Raw genomic sequence first — 25,165 nt, forward strand, 5'->3', positions numbered from 1 at the left:
ATGTTTTTGAGCCTGAACATACTGAGGATGAGTTACAGCAGCGTTTCTCAAAGTGTGGGGCGCGCCCCACTGGTGGGGAATAGAGACATGACAGGTGGGGCGCGAGGAACGGGAGGAAATTTCACTTTACATTTTTTTTTTAAATTATTATATTCTTAGATTATTTTTTTTACTATGCTTTCATTTTCTATACACACTGTAAATCACTTTGTGATTCTGTCTGTGAAAACCGCTATATAAATAAATGGAAATTACCGGTACTTATTTTTACTGTAGGCTTTATATTTCTCGGTACGAGTGAAAGTTTGACAGACATAGCAACAGTAACTAATGGGGGCGGGGCTAAGCGGAACAAACTTTCGCGCGGATGGGTAGCAGGCTAATGTGTGGACCACAATTACACAAATATATACATTTGTGACTCACACCTCAAAGGTCGTCGAGCCAGAGCCAGCGCCTGCAGAGAAACAAAAATGTGACGGGCACACACTGTGTCATTCACCGGGAAGCACTCGCGTCAAGGCAGCTCAGCCCCGAACTCAATGAGGTTTTAACAGATGTTGTGAGCGCGGTAAATTTGATCAAAACACGACCACTGAAAGCGCGACTGTTCTCTGCACTGTGTGAGGAAATGGGAGCTGATCATACAGCCGTGCTGTTTCACAGTGAAGCAAGGTGGCTCTCCTGGGGGAAAGTGCTGTCACTTGCCCTGTCTTGCCAAATGCATAGCTCCTCCTTTTTTTTTTTGCAAAGATTGCAAAGTGGCACTTTTATTGCATTTATTATTGAACTTGATGCAAGTTATTTGATTTATTATTGAATTTGATGCAAGTTATAACACTTTTTTTTTATTTATTATTGAACTTGATGCAAGCTATAACACTTTTGTTTTATTTATTATTGAACTTGATGCAAGTTATAACACTTTTTTTGATTTATTATTGAACTTGATGCAAGTTATTTGATTTATTATTGAACTTGATGCAAGTTATAACACTTTTATTTGATTTATTATTGAACTTGATGCAAGTTATAACACTTTTTTTAAAATTATTGAACTTGATGCAAGTTATAACACTTTTGTTTTATTTATTATTGAACTTGATGCAAGTTATAACACTTTTTTTGATTTATTATTGAACTTGATGCAAGTTATTTGATTTATTATTGAACTTGATGCAAGTTATAACACTTTTTTTGATTTATTATTGAACGTGATGCAAGTTATAACACTTTTTGATTTATTATTGAACTTGATGCAAGTTATAACACTTTTTTGATTTATTATTGAACTTGATGCAAGTTATAACACTTTTTTTGATTTATTATTGAACTTGATGCAAGTTATAACACTTTTATTTGATTTATTATTGAACTTGATGCAAGTTATAACACTTTTTTTGATGTATTATTGAACGTGATGCAAGTTATAACACTTTTTTTGATTTATTATTGAACTTGATGCAAGTTATAACACTTTTATTTGATTTATTATTGAACTTGATGCAAGTTATAACACTTTTTTTGATGTATTATTGAACTTGATGCAAGTTATCTGATTTATTATTGAACTTGATGCAAGTTATAACACTTTTTTTGATTTATTATTGAACTTGATGCAAGTTATCTGATTTATTATTGAACTTGATGCAAGTTATAACACTTTTTTTGATTTATTATTGAACGTGATGCAAGTTATAACACTTTTGATTTATTATTGAACTTGATGCAAGTTATAACACTTTTTTTGATTTATTATTGAACTTGATGCAAGTTATTTGATTTATTATTGAACTTGATGCAAGTTATAACACTTTTATTTGATTTATTATTGAACTTGATGCAAGTTATAACACTTTTTTTAAAATTATTGAACTTGATGCAAGTTATAACACTTTTGTTTTATTTATTATTGAACTTGATGCAAGTTATAACACTTTTTTTGATTTATTATTGAACTTGATGCAAGTTATAACACTTTTTTTGATTTATTATTGAACGTGATGCAAGTTATAACACTTTTGATTTATTATTGAACTTGATGCAAGTTATAACACTTTTTTGATTTATTATTGAACTTGATGCAAGTTATAACACTTTTTTGATTTATTATTGAACTTGATGCAAGTTATAACACTTTTTTTGATTTATTATTGAACTTGATGCAAGTTATAACACTTTTATTTGATTTATTATTGAACTTGATGCAAGTTATAACACTTTTTTTGATGTATTATTGAACGTGATGCAAGTTATAACACTTTTTTTGATTTATTATTGAACTTGATGCAAGTTATAACAGTTTTTTTGATTTATTATTGAACGTGATGCAAGTTATAACACTTTTTTTGATTTATTATTGAACTTGATGCAAGTTATAACAGTTTTTTGATTTATTATTGAACGTGATGCAAGTTATAACACTTTTTTTGATTTATTATTGAACTTGATGCAAGTTATAACACTTTTGTTTTATTTATTATTGAACTTGATGGAAGTTATTTTATTTATTATTGAACTTGATGGAAGTTATTTTATTTATTATTGAACTTGATGCAAGTTATACCACAGCTGCACAGTTATTTTATTTGTTATTGAACTTAATGTTATTTTATGTTATTGAGTTTGAATGTATACAACTTGATGTTCAATACATTTGAAAATGTTAAAGCTTGGCATTAGCGCTCTGTTGGGGTGATGGGGGCAGGTGGGGCTTGAAAACTCCCCCTTGTCCAAAGTGGGGGATGACAAAAAAAAGTTTGAGAACCACTGAGTTACAGGTATTGGGGCGGTATAGCTCGGTTGGTAGAGTGGCCGTGCCATCAACCTGAGGGTTGCAGGTTTGATCCCCGCTTCCGCCATCCTAGTCACTGCCGTTGTGTCCTTGGGCAAGACACTTTACCCACCCTGCTCCCAGTGCCACCCACACTGGTTTAAATGTAACTTAGATATTGGGTTTCACTATGTAATGCGCTATATAAATATAATTCACTTCACTAGAAGCTGGGTGCTAAGATGCTAACATTTCTGTTTTGTCAACTGTGAATCTAACTCAAGCTGAAGACTTCAATGAACGTATGTGAACTTCAAACGCGGCCTGCCAAAAAAAGCGATGCAGGTATCATGCGGATCGAGAGGATTGATCTCCTTTTAAAACAAAACCGCCATCTCTTGAACGCATCACTTGTAGGAGAATGAAAGTGTCGTGATGTTTCATGAGTGTTGAGCGACTCCCTGTCCGTTTGTGATCTGTGGGAGCGCCTCTTCTTCTCTTTTATGAATGTGCAGCATTATTCTCCAATATTTATGTGGCAGGCCTTGTGGAGAAATCACCGTGCATAGCGTTAGACGCCGCCATACGAGGAGATTCAAGGCCAATCTCATCCTTCTTCTCCATTTGTTCTTCCACTTTCTTATCACTGTTGGCAAGAAGTACAACCCCCCCCCTGTGCACTTTATTCCACAGAATACAAACCCCAAAAGTAGTGAAGTTGTCACGTTGTGTAAATGGTAAGACAATAGGTCAATCCTCATTACCTATGCATTTTTTTTAGCAGCCTCTTGTTAGCAGTTTTTACTATTTAGAATGCAGAAACATGAAAACAGCGTGTGTTCTCGGGTGATTACACAAAAAGTGTCGTTCCTCTTTAAAATGTTTCCAAAACTCTTACATAAGGTTCATTAGAGACCTTATTGATGGTCTTCACCATTGCAAATATGTGCGTGTTGCATTCACTGACAACGGAAAAACAGGTAAATGAGGTTCATTGAAGCCTAAATGATCCTGCAAAATGACATAAATGCATATGTCAGGGCCATTAAGGAATACATTGCCTTCAACGATAACACAATAATGTGTGTGAGGCTCGTTAAGGACTCTGGGGGACCTTCATGTTTACAAAAACACTTAATTAGACTAAATTGTCTTCACAGAAAGTGCATAGTACCTTAAATTAGGGACTACAGTACATAGTATTCAGGGTTTACAAAAAAACAAGTTTATTAAGGACTCCAGATTGTGTTGATGTTTACAACTAAAGTCATGTTTGGGCCAAATTGTTTTCATCATTTCCAAAAATAAATAAGAAACTTGTTCCACCAAGTACCAACCTAATAACAACATTAAATACAGTAGTGTAGTAGACCTAAGTATTCATTAAGTACCACCATAATGACAACATTAAATACAGTAGTGTAGTAGACCTAAGTATTCATTAAGTACCACCATAATGACAACATTAAATACAGTAGTGTAGTAGACCTAAGTATTCATTAAGTACCACCATAATGACAACATTAAATACAGTAGTGTAGTAGACCTAAGTATTCATTAAGTACCACCATAATGACAACATTAAATACAGTAGTGTAGTAGACCTAAGTATTCATTAAGTACCACCATAATGACAACATCAAATACAGTAGTGTAGTAGACCTAAGTATTCATTAAGTACCACCATAATGACAACATTAAATACAGTAGTGTAGTAGACCTAAGTATTCATTAAGTACCACCATAATGACAACATTAAATACAGTAGTGTAGTAGACCTAAGTATTCATTAAGTACCACCATAATGACAACATTAAATACGGTAGTGTAGTAGACCTAAGTATTCATTAAGTACCACTATAATAACAACATTAAACACAGTAGCGTAGTAGACCTAAGTATTCATTAAGTACCACCATAATGACAACATTAAATACAGTAGTGTAGTAGACCTAAGTATTCATTAAGTACCACTATAATAACAACATTAAACACAGTAGCGTAGTAGACCTAAGTATTCATTAAGTACCACCATAATGACAACATTAAATACAGTAGTGTAGTAGACCTAAGTATTCATTAAGTACCACTATAATAACAACATTAAACACAGTAGCGTAGTAGACCTAAGTATTCATTAAGTACCACTATAATAACAACATTAAACACAGTAGTGTAGTAGAGCTAAGTATTCATTAAGTACCACAATAATGACAACATTAAATAGAGTAGTGTAGTAGACCTAAGTATTCATTAAGTACCACTATAATAACAGCATTAAACACAGTAGCGTAGTAGACCTAAGTATTCATTAAGTATCAGCATAATGACAACATTAAATACAGTAGTGTAGTAGACTTAAGTATTCATTAAGTACCACTATAATAACAACATTAAACACAGTAGCGTAGTAGACCTAAGTATTCATTAAGTACCACCATAATGACAACATTAAATACAGTAGTGTAGTAGACCTAAGTATTCATTAAGTACCACTATAATAACAACATTAAACACAGTAGCGTAGTAGACCTAAGTATTCATTAAGTACCACTATAATAACAACATTAAACACAGTAGTGTAGTAGAGCTAAGTATTCATTAAGTACCACCATAATGACAACATTAAATAGAGTAGTGTAGTAGACCTAAGTATTCATTAAGTACCACTATAATAACAGCATTAAACACAGTAGCGTAGTAGACCTAAGTATTCATTAAGTATCAGCATAATGACAACATTAAATACAGTAGTGTAGTAGACCTAAGTATTCATTAAGTACCACCATAATGACAACATTAAATACAGTAGCGTAGTAGACCTAAGTATTCATAAAAAACAACTGATTTAATAGATGTAATATTTTTGGCCACAGTAAGATTATACACAGTTTGAACGGTAACACTGTGTTTGAATATAGTAAACTAAAACACTATTTTAATGAAGCGATTCTTTGGCGTGCCACTAGATGGCGCCTGCGTACCACAGTTTACAGTTTGAGGACCAGTACCCGAGCTTCATTGAGGACTCAAGATAGACAGAATGATTTTGAATCGAATCGTTACCCCCAAGACTCACAGTCCTACCACTGAGCCCTGAATGTTGACCAAAGTCCCTTCATTAAGGACTCGTCGGTCATTAGGTGGAGTCGGGACAACAACGACGGCTACATTAGCGTAATTGAAGACTAAATTGTGTTGAATGTTTACAAAAAACATGTTCCTGACGCTGACGAAGGACTAAATTGCCTTCAGTGCGCACACAAAAAGCTGCTTGTTAGACGGACTGAAGACTTTAGATTGAAGAGATGGACGGATGTTCCTGTCACTGACTCGTTGCCTGGCAACCGGCCCCAATCTCCAAGCTCTCTAACCGAGTGAACAACCCTTCCTTTCCCTGAAAACACTTTCTCTCTCGCTCTCCCAACTCTGCAAACCACCAGCACTTTGATTGGTGAGCGGAGAAGGTGCACACAGTAACTAATTACAGTTACTTGTTCCTGTCCCAACAATACCTTGAATTACTCCTAAATGAATGCCATTAAATATCGGTCATATTACAGCACAGTGTGTGTGTGTGTGTGTGTGCCTTTAAAAGGCGGGGCCTGTTGCCAACGGAGCCGTGTTTGTTAGCTTTAGCCGTTAGCATCTTTTGACTCTTTTCACCAGATTGATAATAAGAGATTGAATGGCTGTCATAGCTTGTTGTCAACAGACGGGGTATTGTTTGGATGGTAAGTCATTGATTTGTTGTTGATTATTCCCGTTGTGTGCGTGTGTTGTCGTCTGCCGTGTCACAGTGTGATGGTGCCTATTCCTGTTTGATATCAAGTTCATTTGTTATCGTCAATAAACGGGGTATTGTTTGGATGGCAAGTTTGTCACTTTTTTCATTGATTTGTTGTTCATTATTCTCGTTGTGTGCGTGTGTTGTCATCTGCCGTGTCACCCGTGTGATAGTGCCTATTCCTGTTTGATATCAAGTTCATTTGTTATCGTCAATAAACGGGGTATTGTTTGGATGGCAAGTTTATCACTTTTTTCATTGATTTGTTGTTCATTATTCCCGTTGTGTGTGTGTGTGTGTTGTCGTCTGCCGTGTCACAGTGTGATAGTGCCTCTTCCTGTTTGATATCAAGTTCATTTGTTATCGTCAATAAACGGGGTATTGTTTGGATGGCAAGTGTATCACTTTTTTCATTGATTTGTTGTTCATTATTCCCGTTGTGTGCGTGTGTTGTCGTCTGCCGTGTCACAGTGTGATAATCCCTCTTCCTGTTTGATATAAAGTTCATTTCTTATCGTCAATAAACGGGGTATTGTTTGGATGGCAAGTTTATCACTTTTTTCATTGATTTGTTGTTCATTATTCCCGTTGTGTGCGTGTGTTGTCGTCTGCCGTGTCACAGTGTGATGGTGCCTATTCCTGTTTGATATCAAGTTCATTTCTTATCGTCAATAAACGGGGTATTGTTTGGATGGCAAGTTTATCACTTTATTCATTGATTTGTTGTTTATTATTCTCGTTGTGTGCGTGTGTTGTTATCTGCCGTGTCACAGTGTGATGGTGCCTATTCCTGTTTGATATGAAGTTCATTAGTTATCGTCAATAAACGGGGTATTGTTTGGATGGCAAGTTTATCACTTTATTCATTGATTTGTTGTTCATTATTCTCATTGTGTGCGTGTGTTGTCATCTGCCATGTCACAGTGTGATAGTGCCTATTCCTGTTTGATATCAAGTTCATTTCTTATCGTCAATAAACGGGGTATTGTTTGGATGGCAAGTTTATCACTTTTTTCATTGATTTGTTGTTCATTATTCCCGTTGTGTGCGTATGTTGTTGTCTGCTGTGTCACAGAGTGATGTTGTCTCTTCCTGTTTGATATCAAGTTCATTTGTTATCGTCAATAAACGGGGTATTGTTTGGATGGCAAGTTTATCACTTTATTCATTATTTTGTTGTTCATTATTCCCGTTGTGTGCGTGTGTTGTCATCTGCCGTGTCACAGTGTGATAGTGCCTCTTCTTGTTTGATATCAAGTTCATTTGTTGTCGTCAATAAACGGGGTATTGTTTGGATGGCAAGTTTATCACTTTATTCATTGATTTGTTGTTCACTATTCTCGTTGTGTGCGTGTGTTGTCGTCTGCCGTGTCACAGTGTGATGGTGCCTATTCCTGTTTGATATCAAGTTCATTTGTTATCGTCAATAAACGGGGTATTGTTTGGATGGCAAGTTTATCACTTTTTTCATTGATTTGTTGTTCATTATTCTCGTTGTGTGCGTGTGTTGTCATCTGCCGTGTCACAGTGTGATAGTGCCTCTTCCTGTTTGATATCAAGTTAATTTGTTATCGTCAATAAACGGGGTATTGTTTGGATGGCAAGTTTATCACTTTTTTCATTGATTTGTTGTTCATTATTCCCGTTGTGTGCGTATGTTGTTGTCTGCCACGTCACAGTGTGATGTTGTCTCTTCCTGTTTGATATCAAGTTCATTTGTCATCGTCAATAAACGGGGTATTGTTTGGATGGCAAGTTTATCACTTTATTCATTGATTTGTTGTTCATTATTCTCGTTGTGTGCGTGTGTTGTCGTCTGCCCTGTCACAGTGTGATAGTGCCTCTTCCTGTTTGATATCAAGTTCATTTGTTATCGTCAATAAACGGGGTATTGTTTGGATGGCAAGTTTATCACTTTTTTCATTGATTCGTTGTTCATTATTCCCGTTGTGTGCGTGTGTTGTCGTCTGCCGTGTCACAGTGTGATAGTGCCTATTCCTGTTTGATATCAAGTTAATTTGTTATCGTCAATAAACGGGGTATTGTTTGGATGGCAAGTTTATCACATTATTCATTGATTTGTTGTTCATTATTCCCGTTGTGTGCGTGTGTTGTTATCTGCCGTGTCACAGTGTGATAGTGCCTATTCCTGTTTGATATCAAGTTCATTTGTTATCGTCAATAAACGGGGTATTGTTTGGATGGCAAGTTTATCACTTTTTTCATTGATTTGTTGTTCATTATTCCCGTTGTGTGCGTGTGTTGTCGTCTGCCGTGTCACAGTGTGATGGTGCCTCTTCCTGTTTGATATCAAGTTCATTTGTTATCGTCAATAAACGGGGTATTGTTTGGATGGCAAGTTTATCACTTTATTCATTGATTTGTTGTTCATTATTCCCGTTGTGTACGCGTGTGTTGTCGTCTGCCGTGTCACAGTGTGATGGTGCCTCTTCCTGTTTGATATCAAGTTCATTTGTTATCGTCAATAAACGGGGTATTGTTTGGATGGCAAGTTTATCACTTTTTTCATTGATTTGTTGTTCATTATTCCCGTTGTGTGCGTGTGTTGTCGTCTGCCGTGTCACAGTGTGATAGTGCCTATTCCTGTTTGATATCAAGTTCATTTGTTATCGTCAATAAACGGGGTATTGTTTGGATGGCAAGTTTATCACTTTATTCATTGATTTGTTGTTCATTATTCCCGTTGTGTGCGTGTGTTGTCGTCTGCCGTGTCACAGTGTGATGGTGCCTCTTCCTGTTTGATATCAAGTTCATTTGTTGTCGTCAATAAACGGGGTATTGTTTGGATGGCAAGTTTATCACTTTATTCATTGATTTTTGTTCATTATTCCCGTCGTGTACGTGTGCGTATGTTGTTGTCTGCTGTGTCACAGAGTGATGTTGTCTCTTCCTGTTTGATATCAAGTTCATTTCTTATCGTCAATAAACGGGGTATTGTTTGGATGGCAAGTTTATCACTTTATTCATTGATTTGTTGTTTATTATTCTCCTTGTGTGCGTGTGTTGTTATCTGCCGCGTCACAGTGTGATAGTGCGTCTTCCTGTTTGATATCAAGTTCATTTCTTATCGTCAATAAACGGGGTATTGTTTGGATGGCAGGTTTATCACTTTTTTCACTGATTTGTTGTTCATTATTCCCGTTGTGTGCGTGTGTTGTCGTCTGCCGTGTCACAGTGTGATAGTGCCTCTTCCTGTTTGATATGAAGTTCATTTGTTATCGTCAATAAACGGGGTATTGTTTGGATGGCAAGTTTATCACTTTATTCATTGATTTGTTGTTCATTATTCCCGTTGTGTGCGTGTGTTGTTATCTGCCGTGTCACAGTGTGAATAGTGCCTATTCCTGTTTGATATCAAGTTCATTTGTTATCGTCAATAAACGGGGTATTGTTTGGATGGCAAGTTTATCACTTTTTTCATTGATTTGTTGTTCATTATTCCCGTTGTGTGCGCGTGTTGTCGTCTGCCGTGTCACAGTGTGATGGTGCCTTATCCTGTTTGATATCAAGTTCATTTGTTATCGTCAATAAACGGGGTATTGTTTGGATGGCAAGTTTATCACTTTTTTCATTGATTTGTTGTTCATTATTCCCATCGTGTACGTGTGCGTATGTTGTTGTCTTCTGTGTCACAGTGTGATGTTGTCTCTTCCTGTTTGATATCAAGTTCATTTCTTATCGTCAATAAACGGGGTATTGTTTGGATGGCAAGTTTATCACTTTATTCATTGATTTGTTGTTCATTATTCCCGTTGTGTGCGTGTGTTGTCGTCTGCCGTGTCACAGTGTGATGGTGCCTATTCCTGTTTGATATCAAGTTCATTTCTTATCGTCAATAAACGGGGTATTGTTTGGATGGCAAGTTTATCACTTTATTCATTGATTTGTTGTTTATTATTCTCGTTGTGTGCGTGTGTTGTTATCTGCCGTGTCACAGTGTGATAGTGCCTATTCCTGTTTGATATGAAGTTCATTAGTTATCGTCAATAAACGGGGTATTGTTTGGATGGCAAGTTTATCACTTTATTCATTGATTTGTTGTTCATTATTCCCGTTGTGTGCGTGTGTTGTCGTCTGCCGTGTCACAGTGTGATGGTGCCTCTTCCTGTTTGATATCAAGTTCATTTGTTATCGTCAATAAACGGGGTATTGTTTGGATTGCAAGTTTATCACTTTTTTCATTGATTCGTTGTTCATTATTCCCGTTGTGTGCGTGTGTTGTCGTCTGCCGTGTCACAGTGTGATAGTGCCTCTTCCTGTTTGATATCAAGTTCATTTGTTGTCGTCAATAAACGGGGTATTGTTTGGATGGCAAGTTTATCACTTTATTCATTGATTTTTGTTCATTATTCCCGTCGTGTACGTGTGCGTATGTTGTTGTCTGCTGTGTCACAGAGTGATGTTGTCTCTTCCTGTTTGATATCAAGTTCATTTCTTATCGTCAATAAACGGGGTATTGTTTGGATGGCAAGTTTATCACTTTATTCATTGATTTGTTGTTTATTATTCTCCTTGTGTGCGTGTGTTGTTATCTGCCGCGTCACAGTGTGATAGTGCGTCTTCCTGTTTGATATCAAGTTCATTTCTTATCGTCAATAAACGGGGTATTGTTTGGATGGCAGGTTTATCACTTTTTTCACTGATTTGTTGTTCATTATTCCCGTTGTGTGCGTGTGTTGTCGTCTGCCGTGTCACAGTGTGATAGTGCCTCTTCCTGTTTGATATGAAGTTCATTTGTTATCGTCAATAAACGGGGTATTGTTTGGATGGCAAGTTTATCACTTTATTCATTGATTTGTTGTTCATTATTCCCGTTGTGTGCGTGTGTTGTTATCTGCCGTGTCACAGTGTGAATAGTGCCTATTCCTGTTTGATATCAAGTTCATTTGTTATCGTCAATAAACGGGGTATTGTTTGGATGGCAAGTTTATCACTTTTTTCATTGATTTGTTGTTCATTATTCCCGTTGTGTGCGCGTGTTGTCGTCTGCCGTGTCACAGTGTGATGGTGCCTTATCCTGTTTGATATCAAGTTCATTTGTTATCGTCAATAAACGGGGTATTGTTTGGATGGCAAGTTTATCACTTTTTTCATTGATTTGTTGTTCATTATTCCCATCGTGTACGTGTGCGTATGTTGTTGTCTTCTGTGTCACAGTGTGATGTTGTCTCTTCCTGTTTGATATCAAGTTCATTTCTTATCGTCAATAAACGGGGTATTGTTTGGATGGCAAGTTTATCACTTTATTCATTGATTTGTTGTTCATTATTCCCGTTGTGTGCGTGTGTTGTCGTCTGCCGTGTCACAGTGTGATGGTGCCTATTCCTGTTTGATATCAAGTTCATTTCTTATCGTCAATAAACGGGGTATTGTTTGGATGGCAAGTTTATCACTTTATTCATTGATTTGTTGTTTATTATTCTCGTTGTGTGCGTGTGTTGTTATCTGCCGTGTCACAGTGTGATAGTGCCTATTCCTGTTTGATATGAAGTTCATTAGTTATCGTCAATAAACGGGGTATTGTTTGGATGGCAAGTTTATCACTTTTTTCATTGATTTGTTGTTCATTATTCCCGTTGTGTGCGTATGTTGTTGTCTGCTGTGTCACAGAGTGATGTTGTCTCTTCCTGTTTGATATCAAGTTCATTTGTTATCGTCAATAAACGGGGTATTGTTTGGATGGCAAGTTTATCACTTTATTCATTGATTTGTTGTTCATTATTCTCGTTGTGTGCGTGTGTTGTCGTCTGCCGTGTCACAGTGTGATAGTGCCTCTTCCTGTTTGATATCAAGTTCATTTGTTATCGTCAATAAACGGGGTATTGTTTGGATGGCAAGTTTATCACTTTATTCATTGATTTGTTGTTCATTATTCCCGTTGTGTGCGTGTGTTGTCGTCTGCCGTGTCACAATGTGATAGTGCCTATTCCTGTTTGATATCAAGTTCATTTGTTATCGTCAATAAACGGGGTATTGTTTGGATGGCAAGTTTGTCACTTTTTTCATTGATTTGTTGTTCATTATTCCCGTTGTGTGTGTGTGTTGTCGTCTGCCGTGTCACAGTGTGATAGTGCCTATTCCTGTTTGATATCAAGTTCATTTGTTATCGTCAATAAACGGGGTATTGTTTGGATGGCAAGTTTATCACTTTTTTCATTGATTTGTTGTTCATTATTCCCGTTGTGTGCGTGTGTTGTCGTCTGCCGTGTCACAGTGTGATGGTGCCTCTTCCTGTTTGATATCAAGTTCATTTCTTATCGTCAATAAACGGGGTATTGTTTGGATGGCAAGTTTATCACTTTATTCATTGATTTGTTGTTTATTATTCTCGTTGTGTGCGTGTGTTGTTATCTGCCGTGTCACAGTGTGATGGTGCCTATTCCTGTTTGATATGAAGTTCATTAGTTATCGTCAATAAACGGGGTATTGTTTGGATGGCAAGTTTATCACTTTATTCATTGATTTGTTGTTCATTATTCTCATTGTGTGCGTGTGTTGTCATCTGCCATGTCACAGTGTGATAGTGCCTATTCCTGTTTGATATCAAGTTCATTTCTTATCGTCAATAAACGGGGTATTGTTTGGATGGCAAGTTTATCACTTTTTTCATTGATTTGTTGTTCATTATTCCCGTTGTGTGCGTATGTTGTTGTCTGCTGTGTCACAGAGTGATGTTGTCTCTTCCTGTTTGATATCAAGTTCATTTGTTATCGTCAATAAACGGGGTATTGTTTGGATGGCAAGTTTATCACTTTATTCATTATTTTGTTGTTCATTATTCCCGTTGTGTGCGTGTGTTGTCATCTGCCGTGTCACAGTGTGATAGTGCCTCTTCTTGTTTGATATCAAGTTCATTTGTTGTCGTCAATAAACGGGGTATTGTTTGGATGGCAAGTTTATCACTTTATTCATTGATTTGTTGTTCACTATTCTCGTTGTGTGCGTGTGTTGTCGTCTGCCGTGTCACAGTGTGATGGTGCCTATTCCTGTTTGATATCAAGTTCATTTGTTATCGTCAATAAACGGGGTATTGTTTGGATGGCAAGTTTATCACTTTTTTCATTGATTTGTTGTTCATTATTCTCGTTGTGTGCGTGTGTTGTCATCTGCCGTGTCACAGTGTGATAGTGCCTCTTCCTGTTTGATATCAAGTTAATTTGTTATCGTCAATAAACGGGGTATTGTTTGGATGGCAAGTTTATCACTTTTTTCATTGATTTGTTGTTCATTATTCCCGTTGTGTGCGTATGTTGTTGTCTGCCACGTCACAGTGTGATGTTGTCTCTTCCTGTTTGATATCAAGTTCATTTGTCATCGTCAATAAACGGGGTATTGTTTGGATGGCAAGTTTATCACTTTATTCATTGATTTGTTGTTCATTATTCTCGTTGTGTGCGTGTGTTGTCGTCTGCCCTGTCACAGTGTGATAGTGCCTCTTCCTGTTTGATATCAAGTTCATTTGTTATCGTCAATAAACGGGGTATTGTTTGGATGGCAAGTTTATCACTTTTTTCATTGATTCGTTGTTCATTATTCCCGTTGTGTGCGTGTGTTGTCGTCTGCCGTGTCACAGTGTGATAGTGCCTATTCCTGTTTGATATCAAGTTAATTTGTTATCGTCAATAAACGGGGTATTGTTTGGATGGCAAGTTTATCACATTATTCATTGATTTGTTGTTCATTATTCCCGTTGTGTGCGTGTGTTGTTATCTGCCGTGTCACAGTGTGATAGTGCCTATTCCTGTTTGATATCAAGTTCATTTGTTATCGTCAATAAACGGGGTATTGTTTGGATGGCAAGTTTATCACTTTTTTCATTGATTTGTTGTTCATTATTCCCGTTGTGTGCGTGTGTTGTCGTCTGCCGTGTCACAGTGTGATGGTGCCTCTTCCTGTTTGATATCAAGTTCATTTGTTATCGTCAATAAACGGGGTATTGTTTGGATGGCAAGTTTATCACTTTATTCATTGATTTGTTGTTCATTATTCCCGTTGTGTACGCGTGTGTTGTCGTCTGCCGTGTCACAGTGTGATGGTGCCTCTTCCTGTTTGATATCAAGTTCATTTGTTATCGTCAATAAACGGGGTATTGTTTGGATGGCAAGTTTATCACTTTTTTCATTGATTTGTTGTTCATTATTCCCGTTGTGTGCGTGTGTTGTCGTCTGCCGTGTCACAGTGTGATAGTGCCTATTCCTGTTTGATATCAAGTTCATTTGTTATCGTCAATAAACGGGGTATTGTTTGGATGGCAAGTTTATCACTTTATTCATTGATTTGTTGTTCATTATTCCCGTTGTGTGCGTGTGTTGTCGTCTGCCGTGTCACAGTGTGATGGTGCCTCTTCCTGTTTGATATCAAGTTCATTTGTTATCGTCAATAAACGGGGTATTGTTTGGATGGCAAGTTTACCACTTTTTTCATTGATTCGTTGTTCATTATTCCCGTTGTGTGCGTGTGTTGTCGTCTGCCGTGTCACAGTGTGATAGTGCCTCTTCCTGTTTGATATCAAGTTCATTTGTTGTCGTCAATAAACGGGGTATTGTTTGGATGGCAAGTTTATCACTTTATTCATTGATTTTTGTTCATTATTCCCGTCGTGTACGTGTGCGTATGTTGTTGTCTGCTGTGTCACAGAGTGATGTTGTCTCTTCCTGTTTGATATCAAGTTCATTTCTTATCGTCAATAAACGGGGTATTGTTTGGATGGCAAGTTTATCACTTTATTCATTGATTTGTTGTTTATTATTCTCCTTGTGTGCGTGTGTTGTTATCTGCCGCGTCACAGTGTGATAGTGCGTCTTCCTGTTTGATATCAAGTTCATTTCTTATCGTCAATAAACGGGGTATTGTTTGGATGGCAGGTTTATCACTTTTTTCACTGATTTGTTGTTCATTATTCCCGTTGTGTGCGTGTGTTGTCGTCTGCCGTGTCACAGTGTGATAGTGCCTCTTCCTGTTTGATATGAAGTTCATTTGTTATCGTCAATAAACGGGGTATTGTTTGGATGGCAAGTTTATCACTTTATTCATTGATTTGTTGTTCATTATTCCCGTTGTGTGCGTGTGTTGTTATCTGCCGTGTCACAGTGTGAATAGTGCCTATTCCTGTTTGATATCAAGTTCATTTGTTATCGTCAATAAACGGGGTATTGTTTGGATGGCAAGTTTATCACTTTTTTCATTGATTTGTTGTTCATTATTCCCGTTGTGTGCGCGTGTTGTCGTCTGCCGTGTCACAGTGTGATGGTGCCTTATCCTGTTTGATATCAAGTTCATTTGTTATCGTCAATAAACGGGGTATTGTTTGGATGGCAAGTTTATCACTTTTTTCATTGATTTGTTGTTCATTATTCCCATCGTGTACGTGTGCGTATGTTGTTGTCTTCTGTGTCACAGTGTGATGTTGTCTCTTCCTGTTTGATATCAAGTTCATTTCTTATCGTCAATAAACGGGGTATTGTTTGGATGGCAAGTTTATCACTTTATTCATTGATTTGTTGTTCATTATTCCCGTTGTGTGCGTGTGTTGTCGTCTGCCGTGTCACAGTGTGATGGTGCCTATTCCTGTTTGATATCAAGTTCATTTCTTATCGTCAATAAACGGGGTATTGTTTGGATGGCAAGTTTATCACTTTATTCATTGATTTGTTGTTTATTATTCTCGTTGTGTGCGTGTGTTGTTATCTGCCGTGTCACAGTGTGATAGTGCCTATTCCTGTTTGATATGAAGTTCATTAGTTATCGTCAATAAACGGGGTATTGTTTGGATGGCAAGTTTATCACTTTATTCATTGATTTGTTGTTCATTATTCCCGTTGTGTGCGTGTGTTGTCGTCTGCCGTGTCACAGTGTGATGGTGCCTCTTCCTGTTTGATATCAAGTTCATTTGTTATCGTCAATAAACGGGGTATTGTTTGGATTGCAAGTTTATCACTTTTTTCATTGATTCGTTGTTCATTATTCCCGTTGTGTGCGTGTGTTGTCGTCTGCCGTGTCACAGTGTGATAGTGCCTCTTCCTGTTTGATATCAAGTTCATTTGTTGTCGTCAATAAACGGGGTATTGTTTGGATGGCAAGTTTATCACTTTATTCATTGATTTTTGTTCATTATTCCCGTCGTGTACGTGTGCGTATGTTGTTGTCTGCTGTGTCACAGAGTGATGTTGTCTCTTCCTGTTTGATATCAAGTTCATTTCTTATCGTCAATAAACGGGGTATTGTTTGGATGGCAAGTTTATCACTTTATTCATTGATTTGTTGTTTATTATTCTCCTTGTGTGCGTGTGTTGTTATCTGCCGCGTCACAGTGTGATAGTGCGTCTTCCTGTTTGATATCAAGTTCATTTCTTATCGTCAATAAACGGGGTATTGTTTGGATGGCAGGTTTATCACTTTTTTCACTGATTTGTTGTTCATTATTCCCGTTGTGTGCGTGTGTTGTCGTCTGCCGTGTCACAGTGTGATAGTGCCTCTTCCTGTTTGATATGAAGTTCATTTGTTATCGTCAATAAACGGGGTATTGTTTGGATGGCAAGTTTATCACTTTATTCATTGATTTGTTGTTCATTATTCCCGTTGTGTGCGTGTGTTGTTATCTGCCGTGTCACAGTGTGAATAGTGCCTATTCCTGTTTGATATCAAGTTCATTTGTTATCGTCAATAAACGGGGTATTGTTTGGATGGCAAGTTTATCACTTTTTTCATTGATTTGTTGTTCATTATTCCCGTTGTGTGCGCGTGTTGTCGTCTGCCGTGTCACAGTGTGATGGTGCCTTATCCTGTTTGATATCAAGTTCATTTGTTATCGTCAATAAACGGGGTATTGTTTGGATGGCAAGTTTATCACTTTTTTCATTGATTTGTTGTTCATTATTCCCATCGTGTACGTGTGCGTATGTTGTTGTCTTCTGTGTCACAGTGTGATGTTGTCTCTTCCTGTTTGATATCAAGTTCATTTCTTATCGTCAATAAACGGGGTATTGTTTGGATGGCAAGTTTATCACTTTATTCATTGATTTGTTGTTCATTATTCCCGTTGTGTGCGTGTGTTGTCGTCTGCCGTGTCACAGTGTGATGGTGCCTATTCCTGTTTGATATCAAGTTCATTTCTTATCGTCAATAAACGGGGTATTGTTTGGATGGCAAGTTTATCACTTTATTCATTGATTTGTTGTTTATTATTCTCGTTGTGTGCGTGTGTTGTTATCTGCCGTGTCACAGTGTGATAGTGCCTATTCCTGTTTGATATGAAGTTCATTAGTTATCGTCAATAAACGGGGTATTGTTTGGATGGCAAGTTTATCACTTTTTTCATTGATTTGTTGTTCATTATTCCCGTTGTGTGCGTATGTTGTTGTCTGCTGTGTCACAGAGTGATGTTGTCTCTTCCTGTTTGATATCAAGTTCATTTGTTATCGTCAATAAACGGGGTATTGTTTGGATGGCAAGTTTATCACTTTATTCATTGATTTGTTGTTCATTATTCTCGTTGTGTGCGTGTGTTGTCGTCTGCCGTGTCACAGTGTGATAGTGCCTCTTCCTGTTTGATATCAAGTTCATTTGTTATCGTCAATAAACGGGGTATTGTTTGGATGGCAAGTTTATCACTTTATTCATTGATTTGTTGTTCATTATTCCCGTTGTGTGCGTGTGTTGTCGTCTGCCGTGTCACAATGTGATAGTGCCTATTCCTGTTTGATATCAAGTTCATTTGTTATCGTCAATAAACGGGGTATTGTTTGGATGGCAAGTTTGTCACTTTTTTCATTGATTTGTTGTTCATTATTCCCGTTGTGTGTGTGTGTTGTCGTCTGCCGTGTCACAGTGTGATAGTGCCTATTCCTGTTTGATATCAAGTTCATTTGTTATCGTCAATAAACGGGGTATTGTTTGGATGGCAAGTTTATCACTTTTTTCATTGATTTGTTGTTCATTATTCCCGTTGTGTGCGTGTGTTGTCGTCTGCCGTGTCACAGTGTGATGGTGCCTCTTCCTGTTTGATATCAAGTTCATTTCTTATCGTCAATAAACGGGGTATTGTTTGGATGGCAAGTTTATCACTTTATTCATTGATTTGTTGTTCATTATTCCCATCGTGTACGTGTGCGTATGTTGTTGTCTTCTGTGTCACAGTGTGATGTTGTCTCTTCCTGTTTGATATCAAGTTCATTTGTTATCGTCAATAAACGGGGTATTGTTTGGATGGCAAGTTTATCACTTTTTTCAGTGATTTGTTGTTCATTATTCCCGTTGTGTGCGTGTGTTGTCGTCTGCCGTGTCACAGTGTGATAGTGCCTATTCCTGTTTGATATCAAGTTCATTTGTTATCGTCAATAAACGGGGTATTGTTTGGATGGCAAGTTTGTCACTTTTTTCATTGATTTGTTGTTCATTATTCCCGTTGTGTGCGTGTGTTGTCGTCTGCCGTGTCACAGTGTGATGGTGCCTCTTCCTGTTTGATATCAAGTTCATTTGTTATCGTCAATAAACGGGGTATTGTTTGGATGGCAAGTCATTGATTTGTTGTTGATTATTCCCATTGTGTGTGTGTGTTGTCGTCTGCCATGTCACAGTGTGATGGTGCCTCTTCCTGTTTGATATCAAGTTCATTTGTTTTTGTCAATAAACGGGGTATTGTTTGGATGGCAAGTTTATCACTTTTTTCATTGATTTGTTGTTCATTATTCCCGTTGTGTGCGTGCGTTGTCGTCTGCCGTGTCACAGTGTGATGGTGCCTCTTCCTGTTTGATATCAAGTTCATTTGTTGTCGTCAATAAACGGGGTATTGTTTGGATGGCAAGTTTATCACTTTTTTCAGTGATTTGTTGTTCATTATTCCCGTTGTGTGCGTGTGTTGTCGTCTGCCGTGTCACAGTGTGATAGTGCCTCTTCCTGTTTGATACGAAGTTCATTTGTTATCGTCAATAAACGGGGTATTGTTTGGATGGCAAGTTTATCACTTTATTCATTGATTTGTTGTTCATTATTCCCGTTGTGTGCGTATGTTGTTGTCTGCCACGTCACAGTGTGATGTTGTCTCTTCCTGTTTGATATAAGTTCATTTCTTCTGGTCAACAAACGGGGTATTGTTTGGATGGCGTTGTAACGGACCTAAAAGTAATTACTCGTGACGAGATAACGCCGTTACTATTTCTTTTTTTATGGGCTCGCTCCTTGACCTAACCACGCGAGCCGGGCCGTGGCGTGGTGTTTAAGTGCGTAATGAGGTCTGGGTGTGCATCATTAGTGTGGAGTGCGTACTTCTGAGAGAAGAGGTCTCTGTAAGGGCTGCCGTGCTGCAGGGCCACGCCGTAGCCTCTGGTGCTGATGCTGTTGCCGGCCACCGTCAGCGTGCAGTCGTCGTCGGTCAGAGCGGCGTATTCCACCGCCGCCATGTCCCACAGGAAGGCGTACGACTCCCGCTTTGCCTGCATTAATGGGAAACATAACAAAGGATAATTACGGCACATTCAAAGGCCGGGTGACATCTCCAGGCGGAGAGAAGGTCTCAAATATGTATGAGCTGCATTGATTCTTGACAGATCAATTCGCCATTGTTGGGGGGAGATGAGCAAAAAGTGACAAGCAAACATGAACACTGGAAGAAAGAAGCGGGAGAACTTTTATGCCACCTGAAGTGTTGCATGAGTCTCACCACCAGTTCCTGTTTCTGTGCATTACTTCTTCGTACTCCAACTTTGGGGAACTTTTCCCAATGCATACCTCTCACATCTTGTTCCCCAATTAGGTGTGCAGTTAAAACCAAGTCGTTTGTGTCCTGGGTTTACCGCCTTCCCTCAGCGACAGCTTCAGTGATGTAACCAGGGACCATCCATCCATCCATCCATCTTCTTCCGCTTATCCGAGGTCGGGTCGCGGGGGCAGCAGTCTAAGCAGGGAAGCCCAGACTTCCCTCTCCCCAGCCACTTCGTCCAGCTCCTCCCGGGGGATCCCGAGGCGTTCCCAGGCCAGCCGGCAGACATAGTCTTCCCAACGTGTCCTGGGTCTTCCCCGTGGCCTCCTACCGGTCGGACGTGCCCGAAACACCTCCCGAGGGAAGCGTTCGGGTGGCATCCTGACCAGATGCCCGAACCACCTCATCTGGCTCCTCTCGATGTGGAGGGGCAGCGGCTTTACTTTGAGCTCCCCCCGGATGACAGAGCTTCTCAACCTATCTCTAAGGGAGAGACCCGCCACCCGGCGGAGGAAACTCATTTGTACCCGTGATCTTGTCCTTTCGGTCATGACCCAAAGCTCATGACCATAGGTGAGGATGGGAACGTAGATCGACCGGTAAATCGAGAGCTTTGCCTTCCGGCTCAGCTCCTTCTTCACCACAACGGATCGATACAGCGTCCGCATTACTGAAGACGCCGCACCGATCCGCCTGTCGATCTCACCATCCACTCTTCCGTCACTCGTGAACAAGACTCCGAGGTACTTGAACTCCTCCACTTGGGGCAGAGTCTCCTCCCCAACCCGGAGATGGCACTCCACCCTTTTCCGGGCGAGAACCATGGACTCGGATTCGGAGGTGCTGATTCTCATCCCAGTCGCTTCACACTCGGCTGCGAACCGATCCAGTGAGAGCTGAAGATCCTGGCCAGATGAAGCCATCAGGACCACATCACCTGCAAAAAGCAGAGACCTAATCCTGCAGCCACCAAACCGGATCCCCTCAACGCCTTGACTGCGCCTAGAAATTCTGTCCATAAAAGTTATGAACAGAATCGGTAACAAAGGGCAGCCTTGGCGGAGTCCAACCCTCACTGGAAACGTGTCCGACTTACTGCCGGCAATGCGGACCAAGCTCTGACACTGATCATACAGGGAGCGGACCGCCACAATCAGACAGTCCGTTACCCCATACTCTCTGAGCACTCCCCACAGGACTTCCCGAGGGACACGGTCGAATGCCTTCTCCAAGTCCACAAAGCACATGTAGACTGGTTGGGCAAACTCCCATGCACCCTCAAGGACCCTGCCCAGAGTATAGAGCTGGTCCACAGTTCCACGACCAGGACGAAAAACCACACTGTTCCTCCTGATTCCGAGGTTCGACTATCCGGCGTAGCCTCCTCTCCAGTACACCTGAATAGACCTTACCGGGAAGGCTGAGGAGTGTGATCCCACGAACCAGGGACCTTCCAAATAAATAGAAGAAGCCCGCAGGCTGGACTTTTAGAACGTAGTTTGGATCTGGAACTAGAATACAGCCCAAAACACGTGTCTCCTCATGAGCTAAATTGAACTCTGTCTCTGCATGATTCCTTGCTTCTTGTCTGATTATTAGATGTCATCAGTGTTTGAACCTGACGGGAACTCAACATCTTCTCTCCCCACGTCACACCTTTTAGCCGTAATTCCAGCCAACGTAGAGCCCGAACTACCGACAAAGATGATGAAAAGTTACTTTTCCGACATAACGAGACACAAGAGCCGCGAGCGCCGACTGAACGCATAGAAGACGAGGATGGGACTGAAATCCTTTCGGGTTTTTGTTTGTTGACGCAACGACGCTCTTGCCAGTGGTGTCCTCAGCACGCCGAGTATTTCCACAGACGACAACAAACCTTTTCACCTCACGTCTCATTAGCCCAAGTTGGAAAGTTGTCTCATTGTTGTAAAAAAGCACACACGCTCAAGGAGGAACCTTATTTCACTATTTGCTGGGTATTAAAATGGCAGAGCTGCAAATCAAACAAAAAAGATAATTACGGGTGTCTCAAAAAGGTTCTTGTCATCAGACAATATTTTGGGTACATCTGAAGAAGACTGCAGACGACAGTCCAAACATGTCAGGTAAAAAAATCCATCTCATGTACCGAAAATATTGTCTGGCCACAAGAACATCAGAAAAGTATAACTAGGAAATTCCTGCGGTAATTTTGATGGGCCTGCTATCTGTGCCCCAGACCGTCGGAAGCCGCCGTGCTTTGAAAATGGTGCCAAGTGTCTGAACTGAGAGTTTTAGGTGTAACTGTACAAAATGAGCGACACAGCTAGCCTAAAATGTTAGCATGCTTACATTTAGCATGTGTGCAAACGTTAGCATGATAGCAGTTGGCATGGTTCATATACCAAGTTATATGACTTCAAAGGTGTTTGGCTGCGGAGAAAAGAAAAGTGTAAAATTAGATGGAAAAACTTAGCACGCTTAAGTTAGCTTGCCAGCATGCTATCGTTTGCAACTGTTGACAAATGTCACATACCAAGTTATTTGACTCTGGTGTCAACGGTTGCAAAACTAGCTCAAAAAGTTACCATGCTAATGTTAGCATGTTAGCAAGCTAACGTTAGCTTGTGTCACATACCAAGTTATATGACTCAAAGGTGTATGGCTGCGGAAATAGAGGAAAAAAAAGTGTAAAATTAGATAAAAAACTTAGCATGCTTAAGTTAGCTTGCCAGCATACTATCGTTTGCGTGCTAACGGTTAACAAATGTCACATACCAAGTTATATGACTCTGGTGTAAACGGTTGCAAAAATGGTTCAAAGTGTTAGCATGCTAATGTTAGCATGTTAGCAAGCAAACGTTAGCATGCTAACAGTCAGCTTGTGTCACATACCAAGTTACATGACTCTAAGGTGTATGGCCGGGGAATTCGAGGAAAAAAGTTTAACATTTGCTAAAAAAGTAGGCCTATCCCAGGTGCATGTCTTTGGGAGTGGGAGGGGCCTATCCCCAGGTGCATGTCTTTGGGAGTGGGAGGGGCCTATCCCCAGGTGCATGTCTTTGGGAGTGGGAGGGGCCTACCCCCAGGTGGATGTCTTTGGAAGTGGGGGGGGCCTATCCCCAGGTGCATGTCTTTGGGGGTGGGAGAGGCCTGACACCAGGTGCATGACTTTGGGGGTGGGAGGGGCCTGACCCCAGGTGCATGACTTTAGGAGTGGGAGGGGCCTATCCCCAGGTGCATGTCTTTGGAGGTGGGAGGGGCCTATCCCCAGGTGCATGTCTTTGGAGGTGGGAGGGGCCTATCCCCAGGTGCATGTCTTTGGGGGTGGGAGGGGCCTGACTCCAGATGCATGACTTTGGGGGTGGGAGGGGCCTGACCCCAGGTGCATGCCTTTGGGGGTAGAAGGGGTTTAGCCCCAGGTGCATGTCCTTGGAGGTCTGAGGGGCCTATCCCCAGGTGCATGTCTTTGGGAGTGGGAGCGGCCTATCCCCAGGTGCATGTTTTTGGGGGTGGGTGGGGCCTATCCCCAGGTGCATGTCTTTGGAGGTAGGAGGAGGGGCCTATCCCCTGGTGCATGTCTTTGGAGGTAGGAGGTGCCTGACCCCAGGTGCATGACTTTAGGAGTGGGAGGGGCCTACCCCCAGGTGCATGACTTTGGGGGTGGGAGGGGCATGACTCCAGGTGCATGACTTTGGGGGTGGGAGGGGCCTGACCCCAGGTGCATGCCTTTGGGGGTAGAAGGGGTTTAGTCCCAGGTGCATGTCCTTGGGGGTCTGAGGGGCCTATCCCCAGGTGCATGTCTTTGGAGGTAGGAGGGGCCTATCCCCAGGTGCATGTTTTTGGGGGTGGGAGGGGCCTATCCCCAGGTGCATGTCTTTGGTCTTTGGAGGTGGGAGGGGCCTATCCCCAGGTGCATGTCTTTGGAGGTGGGAGGGGCCTATCCCCAGGTGCATGTCTTTGGTCTTTGGAGGTGGGAGGGGCCTATCCCCAGGTGCATGTCTTTGGGGGTGGGAGGGGCCTGACCCCAGGTGCATGCCTTTGGGGGTAGAAAGGGTTTAGCCCCAGGTGCATGTCCTTGGGGGTCCGAGGGGCCTATCCCCAGGTGCATGTCTTTGGGAGTGGGAGGGGGCCTATCCCCAGGTGCATGTCTTTGGAGGTAGGAGGGGCCTATCCCCAGGTGCATGTCTTTGGGGGTGGGAGGAAGCCGGATTGCCCGGAAGGAACCCTCACAGCCACGGGGACAACATGCAAACCCCACACAGAAAGACCCCGAGCCCGGGGATCGAACCCAGGACCTTCTCACTGTGCGGCACGAGTGTTAAGCACTTCTCCGCCGTACCGAGTATCTGCAAAACACCTGTGTTTCCGAGACATGTGAGCGGTACACAAGGATTTTAACTTGAAAGTATTGTACAACCTTTCACTGGCCAACCCAAATCGCCAACATGTGTAAATTCCACACAAACTACTGCTTCAATCTATAAATCAAGCATCTATTTGACATCCTATTACCAACCATTCTATGAACATATTGGTATGTTCACATTGGAGGTGTAGAGCATATATTTGACATCCTATTACCAACCATTCTATGAACATATTGGTATGTTGGCATTGGAGGTGTAGAAAAGTCAGCACACAGAAATGTTAGCAGAAATATGAAAAATAAAGTAGTGTACAAATGAGGAGCTCTCTACTCCTTAGATATGCAGACTTCATTGATATTTGTTGAATTATGGATTGCATCTTCTGCGGCCCCCAGGGGCCCGTGGTGGTTAGCAGGCTTGATGGACAGCGAGCAGAGGAGGCCTCATCAAATATTACTTGGCTAGAATTGATATTTGGAAAATAAGCCTCAACATAAATATGTTATAAAGAGGGTTTGTGGCGAGAAGGTTTTATA

The 25,165-nt window shown here is 40.4% G+C and overlaps 1 protein-coding gene across 1 annotated transcript in view; it reads right to left on the reverse strand.

Moving 5' to 3' along the window:
- grid1a (glutamate receptor, ionotropic, delta 1a) overlaps positions 1–25,165 on the reverse strand; it is a 758,266-nt gene that overhangs the window by 13,766 nt on the left and 719,335 nt on the right. Inside the window, exon 14 of the mRNA XM_061968559.1 lies at positions 19,845–20,011. Coding sequence (XP_061824543.1) covers positions 19,845–20,011 — 167 coding nt within the window. The remainder of the gene's footprint in view (positions 1–19,844; positions 20,012–25,165) is intronic.

Source organism: Nerophis lumbriciformis, linkage group LG02 (genome assembly GCF_033978685.3).
Source record: "Nerophis lumbriciformis linkage group LG02, RoL_Nlum_v2.1, whole genome shotgun sequence".
In the NCBI taxonomy this organism is placed as follows: Eukaryota; Metazoa; Chordata; class Actinopteri; order Syngnathiformes; family Syngnathidae; genus Nerophis; species Nerophis lumbriciformis.